Source organism: Mercurialis annua, linkage group LG3, assembly GCF_937616625.2.
Source record: "Mercurialis annua linkage group LG3, ddMerAnnu1.2, whole genome shotgun sequence".
Taxonomy (NCBI): Eukaryota; Viridiplantae; Streptophyta; class Magnoliopsida; order Malpighiales; family Euphorbiaceae; genus Mercurialis; species Mercurialis annua.
In genome coordinates, this window is record NC_065572.1 from 68,903,926 (window position 1) to 68,930,457 (window position 26,532).

Here is a 26,532-nt window from a genome sequence, read left to right on the forward strand (position 1 = left end):
ATCTAATAGAAAAATGGTTTGAATAATATTTATTATTCTATTATTATGAGCTAATTTGATAAAAAAAACTATCTATGTAATTATGTAATGATTTTGTTAAAAATATATAAAGATGGGATATTAATAGGTTTAATTTAACATACATATATATGAGTATATAGGTAATTATTTTCTTCCCAAAAAAGGTGGGGTCCATGGAACCCACCCTCCATAACCTACATCCGCCACTGGTTTAACTTGAATAACATCACTCTTTAAATATGTTGTAATGAGATTCAGATTCAAATCAATTCATTTAAAAATTATATGAATATTCAGAATTCAACTAATATTGTTGTATAAGATATTTAATTTACAACAATAGGCCATTTCCAATGCTAATCATAAATTACATGAATATTGAGAACTCAACTAATCATATTGTATAAGATATGTAATTTACAACAATATGGCCATTTTCAATGCTAATCATAAAATATTATAAAATTATTTTACTATACCTTTGTATTATTTAAAATTTAGTGTATATTAAAATTTCTAAAAATAAGCATTATATTAATATATTCAAATGAACACATTAAAAAGCTAAAATTAACTAAAATAAATATTACATTAAATTGTTTAAATTAGCACAATATCACAGTATGTTTCATTTTTAGGTCGCATCGTAAAATTATTTATGTAATATCTTTATGTTAATTGTAATATTTTATTATGAAAAATAAACTATTAATTTTTTTTAATATTATTGTATGTAAAATTAGTCTATAATTATAATCATCTAATAATTAAATATTTTATTAAATAAATGATAAACAATAAGTATTACATCAAAAAATCAATAAGTATTACATCGTAACTTAACCAAAAAAATAAAATAATCAAAAAAGTAAAATGATGAGTTTTGAAAAACTCACATTTTATATGAGAGAGAAAAGGAGAAAACCACCTAAATGGTTTTTGATAAGTTTAAAATTATTTATGGAAAAGGCACTAAATTGAAAATAAATTAAAATTTATCCAAATTTGGAATACTAGACTTCAAGGCAGGGGGAACTGTGTCTTGAAATGCAATAGGGGGTTGGAATCCATTCATTCCTTGAACGAAATTCTGCAATGAATATTTGTTTACATTCTCCGAAGGAATGCGGCTACTCCATGTTACTCTCTGAGACACATCAGATCCCGGTCCGGAATTTCCAAACTCCCCGTAATATAGTGTGTTAAGTCCGAGGTCGTCCTTCCAAGGCATCCACCCTTCGGGATGGATAAGAGCTCCGAAGTTACAATTTATGAAAACGACTCTCGAATACTCCTGCCATGGCCTTCCCAAGTAATTCTTATGTTTCTTAGGATTAGCATTGTAAAGTTTCATATATTCTTCAGTGCCATTGATCGAACAGTTCTGAAAGACGAAACCTGTCGATTGTGCAGGGTCTGTTCTGCTTTGTGCTGTGACAGCATTGCTTTCACCAAGTTCTGGCGTTTCTTGCCTGGGATTGACTAATAACTCGCAATCCTCAAACACTGCTGCACCATTTCCAAAAATGAAATCCACGTTGCCCAGGATGCGGCATGATTTGTAGTACTGGCGGAGTGAATGCACGTATAAAGTGTCTTGGTGGCCTATGAATTCACAATTCTCAACGAATGAGAAATCACTGTCTGATCTAAAGGCCACTGCTTGTGTTGTAGGGACTCCTGCTGAGTTCTGGAATGTGATACCACTAGCCATGAATCCATCACCCATTACTCCTGAAACACGCCACCGAATAAAATAAAAATAAATATTAAAAAATTTAACATACGAGGATTAGAAGATTTCATGATTATATGTGTGATAGCATCTACTACACGAGGAATATTAAATTGTAAAAATATTATGAATTGTAGAGAGTATTACCAACTGTAGCCGTTGCAAAAGTAGTAACGCCGGGTGGACCAACTTTCAATGCACCTGTAATGACGGTTTTTCCCATTCCGTCTCCTAAAAATACAACATTTGTTTTCTCTAACGGAACTCTCACGATTTCATCGTATATCCCTTCTTTTATGTACACCACAAACTTTTGTCCCCATATATTATTCGGCGCTGCATTGACGCCCTCCTGCACTGTTTTATAGCACCCGTTGCTTCCGTCCTTGCATACCGTCACATTCGCCTTTTCCTTTGGCGGAAACACATTTACCAAGTTCAAATCACCACCCGAACCCGACGCAAACGGTTCCCAGAACCCATCACGCTCGGTCCTAGGAGGCACCCATAGCTTGGTATCATTTCCGTATACATCGTAAGACAAAACCATGCTTAATGCGTTACTAGTTAACGATACAAGATGGTCCAAAAAGGTCATCGTTTTACCAACTTCCACCGTATCGTTGATTTTCTTGAAACCGCCCACGCAACCCTGCTGATTAATCAACGCCGCACTCAACCACGCTCTGGCGTCTTTGATTTTCCCACGCGGCAGAAGATTGTTGGTTACTGATAGCATACGGTACGTGGAATTATCGAGCGCTCGGGAACAGCTTCCAGCAGTGAGTGTGCGGGTAACATTCCCTGCGGCGGCGTCTATAATAGACTGGATCATTGCTTGGGCAGGTTTGACATTGGTGACGGAAACATTAATGGAGGACAGGATTATTTGCAAGGGAGTTGCAGTTGGAGGGGTACTGGAATTTGTTAACGATGAAATGCATACATCGGGGTACTGGGTGGCTTTGCATGCTGCGGTGATCGCAGGTGGCCCGGGTGGGAGTGTAACATTGGCGGCGCTCTGAGGTGGTGGGACTGGCGCTGTAGCATTGGCGGCGGCCTTAGGTGGCGGGACCGGGGCTGTAACATTGGCGGAGGCGGAGGAGATGAAGAGAAGGAGAGACAAGAAGAGAAAAGGAGCCATGGTCCATGAACATTCAAATGCAAATATATTATTTAGTATCAAAACATCTGGTGGGTATTTATATATTTGTGGGAAACGATGGGATCGGAGGTGATTGGATTAGGGTTTGTTTTGTTTTAAGACAAGAGAAGAAATGGGCGGGAGTTTCGTCAGAATCCCGAAGGATAATTTTCTATTTCTAGTTTCTCTTAAATTAGAAGATAATGGGTGGCATGTGTGACTATTTCTACAGAAAAAAAAAAGACAAGGACCTGATCAAAAAATTATTGTTAAAAAAGGCCCTTAAACTATGGAAATTACAAAATGTATTAGTAGTAAGTAAGCATTTTAAGTTGGAATTAGACTATAAAATAGTTATCTATTTGGTAAATGGACATTTTAAAATTTGATATACAATTAAAAACATCAAATAACTCCTGAGTATTCTTTTGTGTTTTGTCTTTAATGTTTAAGTTGATTTATGCGGCAAGTGATATCATGTTGGTAGTGTATTAGATTATTGAACTGTAATGTGGATTCAACAAGTGATTTTAGATTGAGAAAATAACAAAAAAGCAAAAAAAAAAAGACTCCACTTTTCACACAATACAATTTTATTAAGTTTATTTACTTTATTACCAAATAAGTATGTTTTATTTCATCCAACACCACCTTTTTCAATTAGTCTACACGTGTCCATAGTAAACACTGTTTTAATGTTTTTTTATTAAAAAAGAGTCCACTTTTCAGCAGGCCTGACGCGCGCCTGACGCGCCAGGCCTGCTGCACGTGAACACAGGTGCACCATGCACCTGTTGTCACATTTTGTTTTGGGTGCATGGTGCACCTGCTTCTCATATAACTCATAAAATGGGGACCTTTTTTTTCAAAGGTCCCCATATTTTTTTTAAATCATATATTATATATTGTATATATGTTTATATAAATGTTAAATATTTAAATTAAATATTTTAGAAAAACTTAAATCATTAATTTATTTATATATTTTATAAATATAACGTATCAAAATTTTAAATCGAGACCGGCGTTAAATGTTTTTTAATAAAGCGGATACATTTCTGATACATCTCTAGTATATCTGCGATATATTTTTGATACATCCCTAATTTTATTATTAATAAATTGAGTTTTAATTTTTAATTTTTGAGTGTTAGATAGTGCATTTTGAATATGTTATTGCTGCTAATGTTATTTTCTAGTACTTATTGAATTCTAATCGACTACATTTAATTGTAATTCGAATATATTTTTGATTCATCTGATACATAATTTATACATAAATGATACATATTTGATACATTAATTGAATTAACTGACTAATTCGATTGATTCGTTTTTATATTTAGAAAAACTTATAAACATATATCTAATTTATATGTATGTGATACATCTCAGATACATATGTGATACATCTTTGATACATAATTTATACACGATAGATATATTTTTAAATGTATTTGCTAGTGAATATGAGAATGGTGATGTTACTTTTTTTATTCTTATTTTTTAAAAAAACTATAGTGAAATTTTCGATACAAATTTGGATACATATTTGATACATCTCCGATACATATTTGATACATCTCCGATACATATTTGATACATCTCTGATATATAATTTAGATTGTTCATACATTTTTTTTTATATTTTTACTGATTTAATTAAATCAACCGACTAATTTGATCGGTTTGTTATTATATTTTAAAAAATGGATACATCTCTGATACATATTTTATTGAATTCTAATCGACTATATTTAATTGTAATTCGAATATATTTTTAATACATCTTTGATACACAATTTATACATGATATATACATATTTGATACATTAATTGAATTAACTGACTAATTCGATTAGTTCATTTTCAAATTTAAAAAAGCTTAGAATTAGTATTATTATCCCTGATACATAATTTATACACGATAAATATATTTTTAAATATATTTAAATAGATACATGATAGATACATTTTTACTAAATTATACACGATAAATATTTAAATAGATACATGATAGATACAATTTTATTACATTTATTTTTTATACATATTTGATACATTTTGCGACGTATCAAATTTTTATTACATGTATATTATATATATATATATATATATATATATATATATATATATATATATATATATATATATATATATATATATATATATATATTTGATACATATTTGATAATTAATTTATACATGAGAAATAATATTATCCATGCATTAGACCCGTGTTCGGTATGTATGAATACTATATCCGATAAATAATTAATAAAATTATTTTTAATACATATTTGATAAATCTCCGATACATAATTTATACATAAAAAATATATATTTCATACATCGGACCCGTGTTCAATATGTATCAATAATATATCCGGTAAATAATTTATAAAATTATATTGTAAAAAATTATATTATTTGCGTATTTTTAAAATTTAATATATTTATTTTTCTTAAAATTAAAATTATGTTTAAAATTAAATAAATTATTTTCAATTTGATATATTTATTGTTTTAAAATAAAAACAGAAATTAATATTTTAAAATTAAATAAATTATTTATTACTTAAAAAAAATTAAAAACCATGTTAGCAGGTGCACATGCTAACATGGTTGGCCTTTAATTGAGCAGTTGCACAAGGCAACTGCTCACGCGCGTCTTATATGAGCAGTTGCATGTGCAACTGCTTAAATGCGCTGATGTCAGCGTCGCACGCTGACATCAGCGCATATGGTATTTATGAAAATTTTTATTTAAAAGTGGTATTTATGAAATAAGGGTCAATTTTATTATAAAGGACGAAAATGGTAGCCATTTTTGTGGTAATTTTGTTATCTTCTCTTTTAGATTCTGACTTTTAATGTAAATACCTTTTTGTGTATGTTGATATTTTATCTATAAATTCATATACTTTTCTATATTTATGATCATTTTTACTATTTATTATCTCAATAACGGTTGATCATAATGATAATTAGTGTTAATTACCATTTTGGCCAAACCCATTTTGAGATCTTTGCACTTGATGAAATTTTATTTTTGAGAAAATAACAAAAAACCCACATTAATGACTCATTATTTCACATAATGCAATATTAATTAATTTGTTTACTTTAGTACAATTTTCCTTTCATAAAATACCAATTTTTATTGTACTTTTCAACCAACACCACCTTTCTCCCAAATAAACACGTGTCCACTACATATGTCCTATATAATAAAGAGAAATCATAAAAAAGGATCAAAAAGATCCATGCATACAAAAAGATCCCTGCATAAAAAAGGACTAAAAAGCCCTCCATTACACATGTCCACTACCTTGCAAATTTAAAGTGTGCCATCTGCTATAATGAATGACCCGCGCATCACGCGCGGGTCATTCTTAAAGGTGCACCTGACACACTTTGTTTTTATTTTTTTTAATAAAGATTAGATATTTATATATTCATTTAAATTGTACAATAAATTTATTTATTATATTTAAATTTTAAGAATATTAATTTAATTTTAATTTTAAAAATATAAATATATTACTCTTTTTCTTTTATATCTCTAATATATTTTTGATATGTCTCTCATATACTGTATAATATATTTTGCCGATATATATATTCTTGATAAAAAAATCGATTGTTCGAACTTTTTTTCTTATTTTTTTATACATTTTATTACACATATTTTTTTAATACTTATTTGATACATTTTTGACATGTGTCGAATTTTTTTTATATATATTACATGTATATCTTTTATACATATTTGATAAATCTCCGATACATGATTGATACATTTTCAAAATTCATTTAATAGATACATCTCTGATACATTTAATTGTAATTCAAATATATTTTTAATACATCTCTGGTACATAATTTATACATGAGATATACATATTTGATACATTAATTGAATTAACTGACTATTGGTTCGTTTTTATGTTTAGAAAAGTTTATAAACATATATGCAATAATACTAATTAAAATGAACCAAATATTTATTGTTTTATATATATTTGACTGGTTTGTTTTTATGATTTGACCGGAAGCCTTAGGTGGAAGGAAGGGAAAAGACGAGTAGAAGTGCAAAATATTCGATAAGACAAATATTTATTGTTTTATATACATTTAATTGCAATTTGAATATATTTTTAATACATCTCTAATACACAATATATACATGATAGATACATATTTGATACATTAATTGAATTAACTGACTAATTCGATTGATTCGTTTTTATATATAAAAAAGCTTATAATTAATATTATTATATTTATTGTTTTATTATATATATTTGATCGGTTTGTTTTCATGATTTGATTGGAAGCCCAAGGTGGAAGAAAGGAAAAAAAGAGTATAAGTGCAAAATATTCGATAAATATTTGATACATCTCCGATATATATTTAATGCATCTCGAATACATACGTGATACATTTTTGATACATAATAATACATGATATTTATAAAAAAATATTAAACATGATACATAATTCGATTGGTTCGTTTTTATATTTTAAAAAGCTTATAAACATATATGTAATAATACTAATTAAAATGAAATAATTATTTCATTTTAATTAGTATTATTATATTTATTATTTTGTTTATATTCGATCGGTTTGATTTCATGGTTTGACCGGAAGTCCAAGGTGGAAGAAAGGAAAAAAATGACTAGAAATACAAAATATTCGATAAATATTTGGTACATATCGGATACATATGTGATACATATCTGATACATAATTTATACATATTTAAAAAGACTATTGTCAAATTACGTTAAAAATTAAAAAATTATCAAACATATAATTTAATATATTTCCGATACATATATGATACATATTTAATACATCGCTGATACATTTCTGATTTGTCAAGTTCTATAGTTTCAAGGACTGCCATCGTTGGATAATTATTTATAGCGTGGATACATATCTGATATATTCAAATAAATCATCGTCAAATTCTATAAAAAATATATATATATAAACATGATAGACACATTTTTTTAAACTAGTTTCGCATTACGTGCTATGCACGTGGCTCATAACGTAACTCGTCAATGAACATATTAGTAAATTTATTATAATTATATCAAATTTTTAATTAATATTAAATTAGTTAAGAATTTTTATAAAAGTAAATATAATATATTCGGTTATTAATTTTTTTTCCATACTGAATTTATTCTTCTTTTGGTTTTATAATAATCATAATTAAATAATTTATTTAATTTTATTAATAATATCTTTTGAAATAATAAGATAGAAATTTAAATAATAATATATTGACCAAATACATTATTAATTTTATAGTTCAATCAAACTAAAAGATAAATATTCCTACTAATTTGGAGACAATTTAGTTATCTTTTACATATTAAAAACTAAATTGGAGATAATTTAGCTATCTATTCTAATTAGGATTTTAATTACAATAGTTATTAATTAAATAATTAATTAGTTAATGACTATAAAACCTTTATTTAGTAGTAAACTGAAAAGGATTTTTCAGTAAATTTGCCTGTCCCCCCCCAATCCGTGCTTTTATATATAGTATAGATGTATTTAATAGATACATCGCTGATACATAATTTATACACGATAGATTTATTTGTTATTTTTTTTTTTTTTTTTTGAGGAAAAAATATGGCATTAGATCAATCAAGAGCGGTTACATCCGTAAGAAATGCAGGAAAGTTATCAATCCAAACCTGCGGATCTGACAAGGAACGAGCTGCTTGCGCAAGAGCATGAGCAGCAGAGTTCGCAGATCGTCTTACAAAAACAAAAGACAAATTATGTAACTGCTTAGCTAACGAACAACATAAATCTATGCCATGATCAACACCCTGACTAAGAGGCGCTCTGATATCCGAAATGATCTCCAAAGCATCGGACTCGATGATTATGTTTGCCCCACCTTTAAGCCATGAAAGAGCCTCACGAATGGCCATAATTTCTGCATTTCGGGGAGTATAACAGCCCTGCAGTCTAGCTGCTCTCGCCTGGACAATCTCACCGAGATTATTACGAACAACGCAAGCAACACCGATGCCCCTCTGATCAGAGAACACTGCTGCGTCAACATTTGCTTTTAACCATCCAGCAGGAGGAGCTTTCCAGGTAACACCACCTTCATCTCTAGACAACCCGATGTTCAAGCACTTGCCTCTGGCAGAATTAGCAAATTTCCAGGCCTCAAGCTTGTGCCCAGCTTCATTGACAATTTGCTCGCCATTACTCCACTTGTTCTGCCATACTATGTCGTTACGATTCTTCCATATGCACCAGGAAGTCATAAACAGCAGGTTCAGATCATCTTTCATTAAGAACTTAACTGCTCTTGAGAACCAAGCTTTAACATCATTACCAGCTGACTGGAGGATAGGAAAATTGAGGATAGACCAGCAAGATTTGGCCATCGTACAATCAGCGACAGCGTGCCCCACTGATTCATTCTCCAAACCGCAAACTTGGCACAAAGGGCTGATCTCAACCTGCTTTTTAAGAAGCTCAGAAGCTACAGGCAGAAAATTATTGCAGGCCCTCCAAATAAAATTCTTGACATTCAAGGGAATATTAGCACTCCAAATAGCGGACCAAAAAGACATACAGTCATCGGAGAGCTCACCTTGCAAAGCACGATAACTACTCTTAACAGAAAAACTCCCTCTTTTATCAAGAACCCAAGTCCAACTATCATGGCCGTTGTCATCACTAACCGGCACTTGGTAGATCTTATTCCTCTCTTCTAAAGTAAAAAGCTGGTTAAGAAGAGTATGGTTCCAAACTCGAGAGTTCGGAATAAATAGCTGATTAACAGTGGCACTAGGAAGGGTACCGGTCGCGTTGGGGCAAAGAAAACCGATACTGTCAGAAACAAGCCACGGATCAGACCAAATACCTGAGTTGCAGCCATCGCCAATTCTACGCCTCGCACCTTTTCTAATCAGCTCTTGAGTAGCCATAATACTCCGCCAAACAAAGCTCGGGTTGTTACCTAGCTTGGCGTCAAAAAAAGACCCTTCTGGATAGTATCTTGCCGAAAGCACTCGCGCTACTAAGGAATGTGGGTTATTAAGCAGTCTCCAAGATTGACGAGCTAACATCGCAATGTTAAACTCACGGAGCTTCTTAAACCCCAGGCCACCCATGTTCTTAGGACGACATAGCAGCTCCCACCGGGCCCAGGAGATACCCTTCCTGTCATTTCCTTTTCGACCCCACCAGAATGAATTCATCATTCTCTCTAGCTCCGCACACAACTCAAGGGGAATAAGGAAGACGTTCATTACAAAATTAGGCATTGCCTGAGCTACTGTTTTGAGAAGAATCTCTTTGCCTCCACGCGATAAGATTTTACTCCTCCACCCCTGTAATTTGGCCCACACCCGATCTTTGATAAACTTGAAAACATCAGCTTTATTTCTGCCGACTAACGCGGGCAGCCCCAAATAATGCCCTTGACTGCTGACTTCAAGGACGCCCAGAGCTTCACAAACATCTTGCTTACAAACACTGCTAGAATTAGCGCTAAAGATAACGCTGGTTTTGCTAAGATTAACCACTTGCCCTGATGCCCGCTCATATAAGTCAAGAGCTAGCTTGATTTCCTGCGCCTCGCCTGCGACAGCTTTGAAGAATAAAAAGGAGTCGTCTGCGAAAAATAAGTGACTTATAGGAGGAGCCGATCTACAAACCTGGCAGCCGTGAATTTTCCCCTTCCTCTCTAACTCATACAGGTAAGAGCTCAGAACCTCCGCACACAAGATAAACATATATGGAGAGAGCGGATCACCTTGCCGCAATCCCCTCTCCGGAATAATAGGATCATTAAGCTTGAACTTGCCCATCTTGGAATAAGAAACTGAAGAGACACAAAGCATAATTAAGTTAACCCATCTCTCAGAAAAGCCAATATTCAGCATGGTATTCCTCAAAAACGTCCACTCCACGCGGTCAAAAGCCTTGCTCATATCAAGCTTCAGAGCTGCGACTCCCACTTTACCTTGACGTTTCCTCTTAAGAAAGTGTCCAATCTCAAACGCAATGAGGGAGATTTATTTGTTAAATGTATTTAAATAGATACATGATAGATACATTTTTACTAAATTTATACATTTTTATTAAATTTACACACTATATATTTTTTACATATATTTGTTTGATACATCATTGATACATAATTATTTATTGTAGTTAATTAAACTAACTTTCTAATTTTTTTAAATATTACTTTGAATAATTTTGTGGATTTTTTTTATATTTATAAATATATAGGAATAATAAAATACGATATATAATCAAAATATATTTTTAAAAAATAAATAAAAAACTGTCAATTTTATCTTTTTGGAGAATGTATCAATGATATCTCGGAGATGTATCGGAGATGTATCAGATGATATTACAAAACTGTGTCTATAATTTGTTGATACTTGCGTGCTATTGGCTGACGCTCTGACGCGCTATGACGCGAGCTGACGCGCTATGACACGCCAATCACATGTGCTAGCTGTTTTTATTCCTTTTTATTAAGATAATGTCATGTTTGCCATGTGTCACCTTTTTAATGGAATGGTGTTTGTTGTAAACTTTTGTGCTTTTGTGGTAGGAATGATAAATAATGGAGTTAGGTGACAATGTATGAAATGTTGAGCCATTTTTATGGTATTTTTGTGATATTCTCTTTTTTTTTTACTTATTGCCCCTATACAAAAAATATGGTACTCAAGGTCTCTGCACTTGAAATTTTCTCCTCCCAATGTCCTTCTGTTAGTGAGTGTATTACACTATTCGTTAGTGAGAATTTGTTATATCAATTAGGTCCTTATATTTTTTATTAAACTAAGGTCCTTATACTTTTAGTTTTATCATTATTGATTCTTTGACTTTTTTTACTTTTAAAAAAAATCATTAAACTGCATAAATTAATTATTCAATATTTTTAAATGATAATGCCATTTAAATAATGTCATTCCTATTTTAACCAGTTAAACACTATTGATTAAAAATATCTCACTTATTTTAATAATATTAATGTTAACTTTAGAATTCATAATTCAATTTATTCCAATTTATATTTAATTTAAAATCAAATCACATAATTAATAATAAATTAATTAAAATTTCCAAATATAATATATTCAATTCTTATTAGTTTTTTTCAAAGTTTAAACTAGATATTCTATATGTTGATTATATTTATTATAAATGGCATGTATTTATTTAATTTATTATTATTGTGCTTAGTCAGCTAATAAACTAATACTTGTATAAATATGACATACAAATTAAAATATATTAATTAATTCACATGAACAGAATCTATGAGTACAATAATATATTAATATATTATTGCGGTGTAAATTACAAAAATAGTGAAAATAGAGAAAAACTTTAAATTTAAAAGTCGATTTAAATTTAATTAAAATTTAAAAATTATATGAAGTTAAATCATAAATTTAATAATTTTATTTTATAAATATCATAGACAATGTGTCTTGATGTGTTTTCCACGTCATTGATCTCATCGGGTTTTCAATCGGTGTATTAATTTATCAAAAAATAATAGTTGGTGTACAAATATGACAATTTTTATCTATAGAGATTAAATTGAAAAATTATATATAGTTAATGAATTTATGTGACATTACTTTTTAACCTTAAAATCACAATTTATTATAATTTTATTACTAGTTTAATTTTATATACTAATAATTTAAATAAACTAATAAATTAATTAAATTATATGATCATTCAAAAATATTGAATAATTAATTTATATACTTAGAAAAAGTATAATTTTTTTAGAAGTAAAAGAATTCAACGATTCAATAATAATAAAAATAAAAGTAAAAGGCCTTAGTTTAATAATAATAAAAATACACGAATCTAATTGATATAAATAAAAATATAAAATATTTTTTCTCTCACTAATGAAGAGTATATACACTGACAGAAGAGTTTTGGAAGGTACAAATTTCATGTGCATGGATTTTTAGCACAAAAAACAGGGAAAAAATTACACAAATATTCTAAAACCGGTGATTCTTTTCAAAAATGCTAAGTGTGCTAATTATTTTCATTGAATGCTAGGTTGACATTTACAATTAAGAGCTGAAAATGGGGATTTATTACACAAAATACATACTTAATTATAACCTTACATATGACACACTATTAAAAAAAAATCACACATGTCTATTAGCTTCTTTCTACACTGCTTTCTACTTTCTTAATTTCTACAACCCAATTCATCAATGATTCGATTTGCAGGTTTTGTACGTAGTTTGGAATTCGAACTACTAGTTAAACATTTGCAATTTCATAAATTTTATTTCAAAGTTTTAGGGTTTTCTGGATATCTTTAAATTGTGATTGAAATAGAACAAGATTTTGATTTCCATTTTAAAGGTTTGATTTTTATGGAATTAGGGTTTTCAGATTTTGGTGAAAATTTGTTACTGGTTTCGTGTTATTTAGTGGGTGTTCTACAAGATTTGGTTTTAATAGGTTTTAGGTTGTTATGAAGGGTAATTTTTTAGGTAGTTGTGTGAGTGATACTAATGGTTGAGCTATGTCTGTTAATAATTTAATAACAATGATAGTAATAATAAGAATGACAATTAGTTAACCATGAGCCTTGAAGCAAATAATTGCAGACGAAGAACAAAGAGAAGTAGTATAGTGTAAATGGAAATTGAAACTAAATATAATTATTAATACAATCAGTTTATGGTTGAGGTGGAGGTGATTATCCTCTTAGTTTAATTTTAGATAGCTCTAGTGAGAATAATACTTTCAAGAAATTTAAAGAAACCAATGAGAAATCGCTAGTTTATTCAAAAGAGCCGAAAAAAATGATGACATAAAAAAAACTTTGCTCATAAAATGAGAAAAAATTGGAAGACTCTCCGGTGATGTGACTATTTATGTGTTGCAGACGAAGAACAAAGAGAAGTAGTAGAGTGTAAATGGAAATTGAAACTAAATATAATTATTAATACAATCAGTTTATGGTTGAGGTGGAGGTGATTATCCTCTTAGTTTAATTTTAGATAGCTCTAGTGAGAATAATACTTTCAAGAAATTTAAAGAAACCAATGAGAAATCGCTAGTTTATTCAAAAGAGCCGAAAAAAATGATGACATTAAAAAAAACTTTGCTCATAAAATGAGAAAAAATTGAAAGACTCTCCGGTGATGTGACTATTTATGTGAGATGCATCTACTAAATGTATTTTCTTATAAATTATATTTAAATTATCTCTGAGATGTATAAAAAATGTATCTAAATTGTCTTAGATACATTATCAATACATCTCTGATACATCGTGGAATAGAGATGTAGAGGAAGAAATTAAAACTTTCAAGAGTGTTAGTGATCAGGTGTTGCCAGCCAGAAGAATTGTGAAAGTTCGTTGCAATCAAACCTCATCAACCTCGTCATTCAATCCATTTGATGGAAGGGCATAATTAGATAGAGTTTAATTCAATTTATTTATTTTTTTAAGAATGATAGTATATTTATTTAGAAAATATGATAGCACTATGAATGAACAAGTAATGTATTATTTATGTATTTAAAATTTATCATCTATTTATATTATTGAAGAGATGTATAATTTTTTATTTTTTATGCATTACGTGATATAGATTAGTATATATATTATTATTTGGCAACTTATCTTATGTGTTTTTTTATTTATAATTTATAATTTTAACAATGTCTTTAGTGAGGAGTTTCGCATACCGTTTTTTTTTTTTTTAAAATGTATTTAAATTGTCTCTGAGATGTAAATAAAATATAGTTAAATTATTTATAAAATTTAATTTTTATATGTATATAAATTATAAATATTTCTCTTATATATATAAGATTTATTATCTAAGAATTTATTATCTTTGCATGCTAATTTTATATTTTTTAATTAATGATATGTCATATGTACCTATCTAATAAAGGAGGTTGGCAATGTAATGTTTTTAATACCAAATCAACTTGTTATTACGCTCAAGAGGGTGTTATAAAATATTTATAATACGACATAATGCTTCCAAAAAATATTTATAATTTACATACATATAAAAATATTTATAATTTGTATATGTATGTAAAAATAAATATTTTATGTGAATGTATCGTTTTTATATTGTTACTTTAAATAATTATAAGATAATGTATCAAATGTGTTTCATTAATAGTATGTGACTGTTTTTGAGATACATATTTGATACATATCGAATACATATGTTAGACATCTTTGATACATGTCAGAAACAGCTCAAATATATTCATTTTTAAATATATATATATATATATATATATATATATATATATATATATATATATATATATATATATATATATATATCAATTCATTAAACGTGTTTGGCGTGTTTTTCAGTTGTATTTTTTAGATAAATTTTTAATATATGATTTATACATGATAAATATATCCTTAATGGTATACGCGTTATCTTGTCAATGGTGATACCTCAATGCATTCGAGATACATTTTACATATATCTCGTATACCTCAACAATACATATCAGAAACAGCTCACAAAATATTTATATATATATATATATATATATATATATATATATGTGTGTGTGTGTGTGTGTGTGTGTGTGTGTGTGTGTGTGTGTGTGTGTGTGTGTGTGTGTGTCTTTTATATGTATTTGTTAGATACATATTTCATATACAATTAAAACATGATAAATATATCCTTACTACGTATCATTAATAAATATTTTATACAATTTACAGAGCATGTGGCATATTTTTATTTTAATATATGTTATTGATACATTTCAACTACCAGCAATTTATATATTCAATGCGTTAAATATACAACCCAAACGAATTTAAATAAAAGAATTATTTATTTCAAAAGTTAACATAATAATTAACAAAAGAACAATGCAAGCATCAAACATGTAATAGGAAGACACATTTTTTATATATACTTTTTTGTAACATAATTTATGTATTTTTAAAATATATAATACATGTATCTTTTAATTTAAAATATATTATACATACACCTTATAGGCATATAAATAATGAATATAAACAATATATATGTGTGTGTTTATATATTTATAATTGTTTTAAAAATAAAGAAAAATGATAATCAAATATGTTTCTGATACATTACAGATACATAAATGATACATGTTTAAATGTTTAACGTGTGACTGATGCATTTTTTGACACGTGCGTCAAGCGCATGTCTGAGCGCGCGTCAGGCGCATGTCTGAGCGCGCGTCAGGCGCATATCTGACGCATTTCTGACGCGTTTTGACCAGTTTTGACACGATTTTGACTTTTTTTCATTTATTTTGAGTGTGCCATGTGTTGCATTCTTATTGGAAAGTTATTAGATGTAAAGTTTTAATTTTTTTAGGTGCTGATGTAATATTTCAGCAAACTTAGCATTTTTGTTATTTTTTTCCTCTTTTTGAATAGTTTTGTCATTTACTCAAAAACAGGGGCCGCAAGTGGTCCATTTTTTTCCAATTTGGAAATTTTTAATATTTTGTACCAAGTTGAAAAGATAAAACCACCCCTTATTAATTTTTGATATATTCATAAGAGAACAAATGCTCCACCAACTAATGAAAGTATACTTTGTTCAAGCTTCGTACACCTAATAATTATTTGTTGGTTTAATCTATATCTATATCTATATCTATATCTATACTATATATAAAAGCACGGATGGGGGGGGGGGGACATGCAAATTTACCGAATAATCCTTTTCAGTTTATTACTAATAAAGGTTTTATAGTCATTAACTAATTAGCTATTTAATTAATTACTATTGTAATTAAAGTCCTAATTAGAATAGATAGCTAAATTATCTCCAATTCAGTTTTAGTATATACTAATAAATAACTAAATTGTCTCCAAATTATTAAGAATACCTATCTTTTAGTTTGATTTAACTACAAAATTAAAATACTGTATTTAGTCAATATATTATTATTTAAATTTATATCTTATTATTTTTAAAGATATTATTAATAAAATTAAGTTAATTATTTAATTATGGTTATTATAAAATCAAAAGAAGAATAAATTCAGCATGAAAAAATATTTAATAACCAAATAAATTTACTAATATGTTTATTGACGAGTTACGTTACGAGCCACGTGCATAGCACGTAACGCAAAACTAGTTTCTTAAAAAACCCCCACCTTGCATTTTTTTTCGTTTATACCCTGACTTTGTAAAAATACCATTTGTACCCAATTTTGAGTTTTTATGTTTCATCTCTACCCAAAAGCATTAAATTGTATTCTTTTCATTTGAAAAAAAGTTTAAAACAATCCTTCATTTTTAACTTTTATACGAATTAGATATTAATGTTATTAATAGCACAAAAATACCATCTTTTTCAAAAAAAATTAAAAATAATAATAATTTTTTTTATTTTTTTATTAAATATTTCGAATTTTTTTTATTTTTTTTAATTTTTTTAAAAATATTTCCGACAAAAAAAATTAAAAATAGTAATAATTTTTTTAATTTTTTATTATTTTATCAAATTAAAAAATTAATTAATTATTTGGATGTATTTGATTATTTTTTAAGTTTAAGGATTTATTTATATATTTTAAAATAGAAAAAAGTATGTTTTAAACTCTTTTCCAAATGAAAAAGGTACAATTTAATGCTTATGGGTAGAGATGAAACATAAAAACCCAAAATTGGGTATAAATGGTGTCTTTACAAGGTCGGGTATAAACGAAGAAAAATTGCAAGGTGAAGGTTTTTTTAAGAAATTAAGCCTTATTTGTTCGTAGGGACAGAGAGAGCTATTCGTTACTGCATTAAGTTGGATTGCACAAGTAAAATAATAACACTAAAAATATGAAACAAATATGAAAACGAATTTAAACCATCATACTAAAATGAAGAATTAAATTTAACATTTGAATTTTCAGATAATCTACAAGCTAATAGGGGTTAGTAAGGCATGTTTGCATTGTGCAGAGAGAAAGCGCACAATGCAGGCAGATTTAAGCACATGAATGGTTAAGACTTTTGTACATCCGAGATACTACAACATTGAGAGGAACATTCAATGATTTTATAACTCTTCAACTGCATCTCGGACTGCTATCTCCAGAACAGGCTACATAACATTCTTCATGCACGATGTGGTAGTCACCTCCTTGGATAATCCCTTGTAAAGAAAGGATGCCTTAGTGCTTCTCGAGCTGTTAACCTATCTGATGGATCATATCCAAGCAGCCCTTGCAATAGGTGTATAAGATCTCCAGCTGAATGATCTACATTCTGCATTACTAAATTCTGCACCAATGCAAGAGAAGAGTATTTTAAAAAAAAAATTAACTTAAAAGCACTACTTGCAGTATAAAACTAAACATCAACATCATAGCACAAATACAAACCTGAAGACGAGGTAGCTTCTGAACAGCTTTAATACTTTCCCTTGAAGTGGCACCTTCAGGCCAGTCCAGCCTACCCCTTCTCACATATTTCTCAGCATGTCGACTGACCCATCATGAAAATATATTAAGTAAAACTAAGCAACAACGAATTTCATTAAAGGAAGAATACAACAAAATCTTACTCGATCCTCTTCAACATGTGCTGAGGTAGAGCCCCAAGTACCCGTTCCATCATTGCCAGGTGCTCCAAATTCTCATGTGTTTGAAATAACGCCTCACCCTATTAACAGATTTGAAGTATTATATAATGGTTTGTGTTATAGAATATCTTAACTGAGAGCAAAAGCTAAATCCAGGTTTTAAAAAAATACAGAAACTAAAGAAGCTAGGCTAAGTAGCATACTGTGCATAATTCCACCATGATGCAACCAACACTCCATATATCACAAGGATAACTCCATCCATGTCCTAAGAGAACACATTAAGATATTAAATTAAGCCCATTGATATAATACACAATAAACTTTAGAAAGTGAGAGCAGTATCAAATACAAACCAAGAATAACTTCTGGGGCACGATAGTGTCGAGTTGATACAATGTAATTTTGATCTTGGCGCTCATAAGTAGTACTACCAAAATCAATCACCTTAATAGCACTGGATTTAGGAATCCTCTTGAAGTAGGAACTCTCCTTTGGAGATCGCGAAGAACTCTGAAGACAGCAAAAGTTGAACTTTTCATAAATCATGCACTTGTAACATAATCATCTTACAACATTTGCAAATATATCAAAAGAATAACAGCTCCCAAAAAGGCCAGCATGGGTATTACCTTGTAATCAAGAACCTTGATATAGTCAGAAGAGACTAGTAGAATATTCTCAGGCTTCAAATCAGTATGAATCATGCGCAACTCATGCATAACTGCAGCATCCAATTAAAAATAACATCAGTCAACGAAATGAAAAGGCCGCCTTTTCAACCTTATCCTAGATGATATACAAGTGCAACATGACAATCTCTTAGAACATGTAAGATTATTAAGAGTAGGAAAAAAAGATGCATCAAATAACTCAACAAATGAGATGACAAAATGAAGAATGAAATTGGGTGCATGCACAAGCAAATAGATCTGTACAACCTCAGATCAATGATCATACAAAGAATAGAAACGCTATATATGAGAAAATGCAAAGAAAAATGTAGAGCCAGTAATTACTACACACATGCTACACATTCCAACAGTTGTCTTCCAATCTCACGGACAAGGTCAACAGGAAATGAGCGATAATTGTTTTTGCGAAGAAAATCGTATAAGCTTGGTCCAAGCTTCTCAAAAACCTGTTGAAACCATTGCATTCACCCAAAGTCTTAACCCCCGAATTAATTTTGAATTGGGGAAATTAATCCATCATAAATTAATTATATACTTACAATACATATATGGTTACGATAGTCAAACCAGTTCCTTATTTGCACACAACTGCAAGGAATAAACCCATTTAACCACCAACATAACATTTAACAAATCCCATTGCATGTTCTGCAATTGTTAACGAGATTGCTTCATATAGTTCTAAAGAGCACTCACCGATTGCCACCTATATCATGTTTACCAAGCTGTTGCAGCACATCAATCTCTATCATTGCTGCTTCACGATATTTCTTAATCCCACGAACAATTTTGATAGCTACCATCTCTTTTCTTTCTCTATCCCAGCATTCAAGGACCTGACCAAAAGTACCTACAGAAGGAGTAAACGAGAAAGATACATAAAATTCCAAATAAATGAAAGATAAAACAGAATACAATTAAGAAATAACTGTAGGTACATACCTTCACCCATTTTGCTGTGAATCTTATCTGCAAGAGCCAAGCAAACACAAAAACAATCCAAGGTCAGTAAATTTGTAAAAGCATCAACACTCTAAAAAGAGATGAACCTAGACTAAAATTGTTAAAACTGCAGAAAAAATGTCCTGCACACGAATTTTTCAGAGCTCAAGATGTGTAAATGCAATAGAAGATAAGAGAAAATGTCGACCAAGTTAGCAAGACTTCCAATGCATAACATAACATTAACAGCTAAATAATTATTATCACAGAGCCTAACTATTAACCAATTAAAAATTGCATGGACAGTAAGGCGGTAATTACAGCGAGAAGTTAAATTTTCTCCAAGAGCAAACATGTAATGGCCATCCTTGTCATCTTCCCGGCATGGGGGAGAACCAATTCGAGGAGCCACTCCTTTAACATATAGAGAAGTAGTATGGTCTGAGTTTTCTCCAGAAGATGCATAGCTTGGTACGTTTCCAACCTCTTGTCCCCAAAACAATCCTACCTGAGCCTACACACAGCCACTCATTTTTATGTATCTCCGATATATTAAATTAAAATTGTTTTTTCACCTGATACCTTAACATCTGTAAGGTATAATTCCCTTCACTAATTTGCAGTTGCTAATAAATTGATCTCATTAGATTCAAGGCTGCAATACCATAATAACGATTCTATGCAAGAATTTTAATTCAGCAAACAAATAAAAATATAACAAAATATGCATCTTTTTCAAATAAATAAAAATAATGTTAACTTACATCAGATAATAGCATAAATTTGTTTTCCCAAATCAATTAAAAAAATATTATCTTTCTCTAATCCAAATCAATAAAAAATTTACAAAAACTAAGAAAAGTAAATTTTTTAGAATCAACAGAAATCTCGAAAACCTAATAATAATTAATATTCAGATCTATAACACATCTATTGAGAACACAAAAATATCAAACCCTAACTGATCTATTTCACAGCAGGATATAAATAAATTTAATTAGATCTACAAAAATCAAGAACATGTAATCTAATTAAAGGACACGAGATTATACCTTAGGGACTAAGGGCACGACGTCCCAGCCCAAACGCGCCCGCTTTCTGGGTCGCCGATCCAGGTGAGTGAAGGGAAATTCGGTCACGCGCTCCGTTTCCATGATCGGAATCACAATCGGATAGAATTACAGGCGATTTGAAAAACCTAATAGACAGAATTTGACAAGAACCAGACAAAGTTAACGAAGATAAGAGAATTTTTCTTTATCCAATTTTTTTTAATGTGCGAAGGCAACGTTGTAGCTAACCCTAATTTTAACCTACAATAATTGGTGGGGAAGGCGGTTGAGAGGAGAATCGACCGTCCACGTGTCGTCGTCTTGGGGTGTGTATGACTGCGACACGTGGTTTGTTTCGTGAACTATGGGTTAGATTTAACTGTTGTTAAGTTAGCGTGGGCTAACAGCTGACTGAGAATAATGAGAGAGTTATCGACACGCGCGTCTTGTTTGGGCCTCTTTGCTTCTATAAGTTTAGAACTTCTAGCCTTCTTTTAGCATATGATTGAAGGAAGAGAGTATTAATCGAAAAATTAAACACACGATCTTAATAGATTATTGTTGAGTGCTTATACTATTTAAAAATATAGAATAAATATGAAATACGATTAAAAAATTTAATCATAATAGGATCAAATTAAATAAAAATATAGTATGATTAATAATCTATTTAATAAATTAAATTTAAACATTGTATTTTTATAATACATATTACATGATACATTTACAATACTATATATTTATTTGTAAAAATATTAATCAATTAATATTTAATAAACTAAATGAATTACTTGGTGTATTGATATAAATGATGTTTCTTTATAAACTTTAAAGTACCGATATTTTTTAAAAGTTATTTGGGCCGCTACTGTAAAAAAAAGACAATAACTGAATGTCAAATTTGACTTCAAGATACAATTTCTAGCTCCATGAATGTGAATATGTCAGACGATATTGAATGGATGGTTTATAATTCTATATGACGAATTTGGTTCACACAAGTATTTTCTGATGTAAAAGGTCATGCTCCCTAGTTCAGACAGTCAGTTTCAGCATTTCATATTATGATAATGATATTTACTATTTACTGATGTGTTATCTTTTGGCAGCAGGAATAAGCTATGAAGTGTATTTGTTGTATGTAGTGACTTTTTCTATGTGTTCCTTGTTATTTCTTTTACCAATCTTCTCTAGAAAAAAAAAATAGCAGTGCCTAACATGTCTTTTTTTATTTTGTTGTTTTGTTTTCTTGTGAACCACGTTACATTAAACAACTACACAGAAGGCATCTATTGACTATTGTCAGACTAAAATATGCATACATCTTGGCATTGAGTTGATCATCACCTCCTCTTGTGTGAAAATTCCAACACATTATTGTTTCCATCAAGACATTTCTCGGGAAAATGTTGAGCATCACTCAGTTGTTGAACCAGCTGAATCCTTTTTATGTTACATTTTTTTCCTTCCTTTTATTTGTTTATCTTGTAATCAAATGGTTCAACTCTCCTATTTCCGCCGGCAAAAACCTGCCGCCTTCGCCGCCAAAGCTCCCAATAATCGGAAACCTACACCAAGTCGATGCATCCCTTCACCGGTCACTTTTCTCTTTAGCTCAGCGTTACGGCCCTGATCTTATGCTTCTCCAATTCGGCGTAAAATCTGCACTTATCGTCTCCTCCTCAGATGCAGCAAAAGAAATAACGAAAACACACGATCTCGCGTTCTCAAACAGACCTAAATTTTTCACAATCGGGAAGCTTCTCTACAATTACAAAGATGTCGCGGGTGGACTGTTCGGCGACCACTGGAAGCATATGAAAAGTGTTCTTCTACTGCACGTATTGAGCAACGGAAGAGTTCAAACATATCGATCCGTAAGAGAAGAAGAAGTAGCTTGCCTGGTAGAGAAGATTCAAGAATTCTCATCTAAATCTTTGCCGGTGAATCTGAGTGAAATGTTTTCCGGTTTTACGTACGATGTAATATGTAGGATCGCGTTTGGGAGGAAATATAACAGCGGAGAGCACGGGGAAAATGGTAAAAAGTTTCAGAAATTGTTAGGGGATTTGATGATTTTACTGGGGAGTTTTGATCTTAGAGAGTTTATTCCTTGGCTTGGAGGGATTGTAAGTAGATTTAATGGATTTGATGCTTATGTTGATAGAACTGCTAAGGGTTTGGATGAATTTATAGATGGTGTTGTTGAAGAGCATGTGAGTAGTTTAGAGAGAGGAGTAAGCTTTAATGGCGATGGAGTGAAGGATTTTGTGCAGGTTTTGGTTGAGCTGCAGAAGGACACTAAAATGGCTGCCAATCTTGATAAAGAAAGTATTAAGGCTCTCATTTTGGTATGTAAACACTCTCTTAAAATAAATTCATAAGTAATTTTAAGGGTAAAGCGGATAATATTTGATTAAATCATTCAAATATTTTACAGAACTTTGAATAATAAATATGAGATTTTAATATTTAAATAGCATAAATATGATTAAAATCTAAACTTTTACTTTTATTATCAGTTACACTTGAATCTTTTCATTTTTCACAATTTTATCACAATTTCTTAAGTTTATTGCAATTAAGTTTCAATATTTCATTTTGTAAAAAAAAAAAAAACAGATAAACGTAGATTTCATTTAGATTAGTCTAAAAACACGTAAAACACAAAAGATACTAAAACTTTAAAAATTTATTACTATTACCCTTATCATATTAGTTATGTTTTTTCATACAAACACAAGTTGTGACATAATAATTGTAAATATGAAAGATAAGAAATAAAATTGTGAAAACTATAAAGAGTTTAGTTATTCATCAAAAAGAAGTAAAAGAGTTTAGTTGTAAATAATAATGAATTGAAAAAAATGTTTGGATTATATCGTCTTTAGCCTATTTCAATTATGCATATAAAATGAGCATTATTGGATCCGAAATCCAATTCATTAGTAATTAATAGGTGGCAGAGATTGGACTTTAGCTTTCAATATTTTATTATTAAGCTAATTTCATTCTCTGCACCTAATTTTTCTGTTGAAAGGACATATTTGCCGGTGGAGCCGACACAACATACACAGTGTTAGAATGGACAATGACAGAGATCATAAGAAACCCTAGAGTCATGACAGAATTACAAAACGAAGTAAACAGAGTCTCCAATGAAAAATCAAGCTCATCTAATATAATCACAGAAGCTGATCTAAGCAAAATGCATTACCTCAAAATGGTGATCAAAGAGTCTCTACGGCTACACACTCCATTTCCATTGCTAGCCGCAAGAGAAACAATGCAAGACGTAAAAATCATGGGCTACGACATTGCCGCAGGAACCATGGTTCTAACCAATGCATGGGCTATGGCGAGAGACCCCAAGGCATGGACCAAACCGGAAGAGTTCTGGCCTGAACGGTTCTTGAACAGTGAAGTGGATTTCAAAGGTCATGATTTTGAATTTATTCCGTTCGGGTCTGGTAGGAGAGGGTGTCCGGGGATTTCATTTTCTATGCCGATTATTGAGCTTGTGATTGCTAATCTTGTGAAGAATTTTAAGTGGGATTTGGCTAATGGAGCTAAGATAGAGGATTTGGATATGGGTGAATCTGTTGGTATGACTGCTAGTAGGAAGAGTCCCCTTGTTGCTTCTGTATTTCCTATTTCTCACTAGAACACATTTTTAGATAGTGTTACTTTGGTCAATTTTAGAATGAAATTAATTTCATTTAAATGGTTCTATTTCAAAATTCATTTCCAAATGAATTTTTGTATTTAATATCATAAACAATAAGTATGGAATTTATTTCAAATGAAATTAGATGAATTGAATATTGTGTATCTTTGATGTAATTTCAAATTTTATTTGATTTTTACATAATTTTAAAAGGCTTAATCACCAAAAAATGCCAAACCTATACGTTTTGTGTCAATTATAGTCAAACCTTTAAAAATCACCAGATTTAGCCAAACCTTATATGTTCTGTTTCTTTTTTAGCCATTTTTGAATCGAACCGGTTTTTTTGACACCGTGTCGTCCATGTCACCACCAACTAAACAATTGGCTGGCATGGCAGCTGAAATATTTAAATAAGGTTTGGCTATAACTGACAAAAAAAATAGGTTTGGTATTTTTTGGGTGAATAAACCTAATTTTAAATTCAAGCCAATTTTTAAATTTAATAATTAGTAAATTAATTATATCATTTATAAAATTTATATATATTAAAAATAATTAATATTTCCTATTTAATACTAATTAAAATTAATTTTAATTTTTTATTAAACCTAATTAAATCTAATAAATTTATATTATAATATATTTTAATGAATATGTAATTAAAAAATAAATTAATGTATTACTTAGAAATTAATGTTGAATTAAATTTGGTGAAAGGGTTTAATGTTCATGATGATTTTGAACTTGATTTATTATTTTTAATGTTGTTGAGATCTTGTTATAACTGGGTTAAGGTAATAAATAAAATAGTTATGTGTAAATTATGGTAAGTTTTTGGCTATGCCGAGTAAAATGACATATGCGTTTATACTTATAAACATCATGATATATATTAATTACAACACAATGAGCTTCACTTTTTAAAGAAAAAAATGAGAAAAAAATTACACTCGTCTTTTAAATAAGCAGTCTATTCAGTGATTATTTTTGTATTTATGCGTGTATTGTTGAATTATGAACATTGTCGTATGTTTGTTGTGTATATTACACTCAGATTGTTCGTCGGAAGACGAACAATTGGGTCTCAAACGGCGGCAACGTCAAAAACCGACGACTGGAATTAAAAAAAAATTAAGATGAATATGACATTTTTTGTTTTTAATAGAATTTAAATTAATTATATATCCATCAAATATGTAAAAAAATTATTAGAATTATTTAAATTTAGTAAAAAAATTAATTAATTTTAATTAGTTTAAATAAAAATATTATTTTTTAAATATATATGAATGTTATTATAATATAATTGATCATTTAATTATTTAATTTTAAAATTAGTTTTATTCACCAAAAAATACCAAACCTATGCATTTTGTGTCAGTTATAGCCAAAACTTATTTAAATATTTCAGCTGTCATGCTAGCCAATTGTTTAGTTGGCGGTGATGTGGACGACACGGTGTCAGAAAAACCGGTTCGATTCAAAAATGGCTAAAAAAGAAACAGAACATATAAGGTTTGGCTAAATCTGGTGATTTTTAAAGGTTTGGCTATAATTGACACAAGACGTATAAGTTTGGCATTTTTTGGCGATTAAGCCATTTTAAAAAACAATTGTCATAAATTTT

At 29.9% G+C, this 26,532-nt stretch overlaps 3 protein-coding genes across 4 annotated transcripts; 1 reads left to right on the forward strand and 2 right to left on the reverse strand.

Annotated features, from left to right (window-relative positions):
- Positions 1 to 784: 784 nt before the first annotated feature.
- Positions 785 to 2,935, reverse strand: LOC126671389 (probable pectinesterase/pectinesterase inhibitor 51). Its single transcript, XM_050365155.2, has 2 exons — positions 1,904 to 2,935; positions 785 to 1,755 (listed from the first exon to the last, which is right to left on the reverse strand). Exons 1-2 carry the CDS (start codon positions 2,898 to 2,900, stop codon positions 1,010 to 1,012), a joined length of 1,743 nt encoding a protein of 580 aa, XP_050221112.1. The 5' UTR covers positions 2,901 to 2,935; the 3' UTR covers positions 785 to 1,009.
- Positions 2,936 to 17,813: 14,878 nt separating this feature from the next.
- Positions 17,814 to 21,470, reverse strand: LOC126673176 (serine/threonine-protein kinase AFC2). 2 transcript variants are annotated; one of them, XM_050367179.2, is made up of 12 exons: positions 21,236 to 21,470; positions 20,505 to 20,697; positions 20,184 to 20,210; positions 19,938 to 20,091; positions 19,781 to 19,829; positions 19,573 to 19,687; positions 19,179 to 19,270; positions 18,903 to 19,059; positions 18,750 to 18,814; positions 18,529 to 18,626; positions 18,347 to 18,449; positions 17,814 to 18,245 (listed from the first exon to the last, which is right to left on the reverse strand). In XM_050367179.2, the coding sequence occupies exons 1-12, from the start codon at positions 21,335 to 21,337 to the stop codon at positions 18,099 to 18,101; spliced, it is 1,302 nt and encodes a 433-aa protein (XP_050223136.1). In that variant the 5' UTR covers positions 21,338 to 21,470; the 3' UTR covers positions 17,814 to 18,098. The 2 variants fall into 2 exon arrangements, with proteins under 2 accessions (XP_050223136.1, XP_050223137.1); XM_050367180.2 differs by lacking the exon at positions 20,505 to 20,697 and having other exon boundaries at positions 21,236 to 21,469.
- Positions 21,471 to 22,442: 972 nt separating this feature from the next.
- LOC126674186 (cytochrome P450 736A117-like) lies at positions 22,443 to 25,066 on the forward strand. Its single transcript, XM_050368591.2, has 2 exons — positions 22,443 to 23,586; positions 24,276 to 25,066. The coding sequence occupies exons 1-2, from the start codon at positions 22,642 to 22,644 to the stop codon at positions 24,897 to 24,899; spliced, it is 1,569 nt and encodes a 522-aa protein (XP_050224548.1). The 5' UTR covers positions 22,443 to 22,641; the 3' UTR covers positions 24,900 to 25,066.
- The last annotated feature ends 1,466 nt before the right edge of the window (positions 25,067 to 26,532 follow it).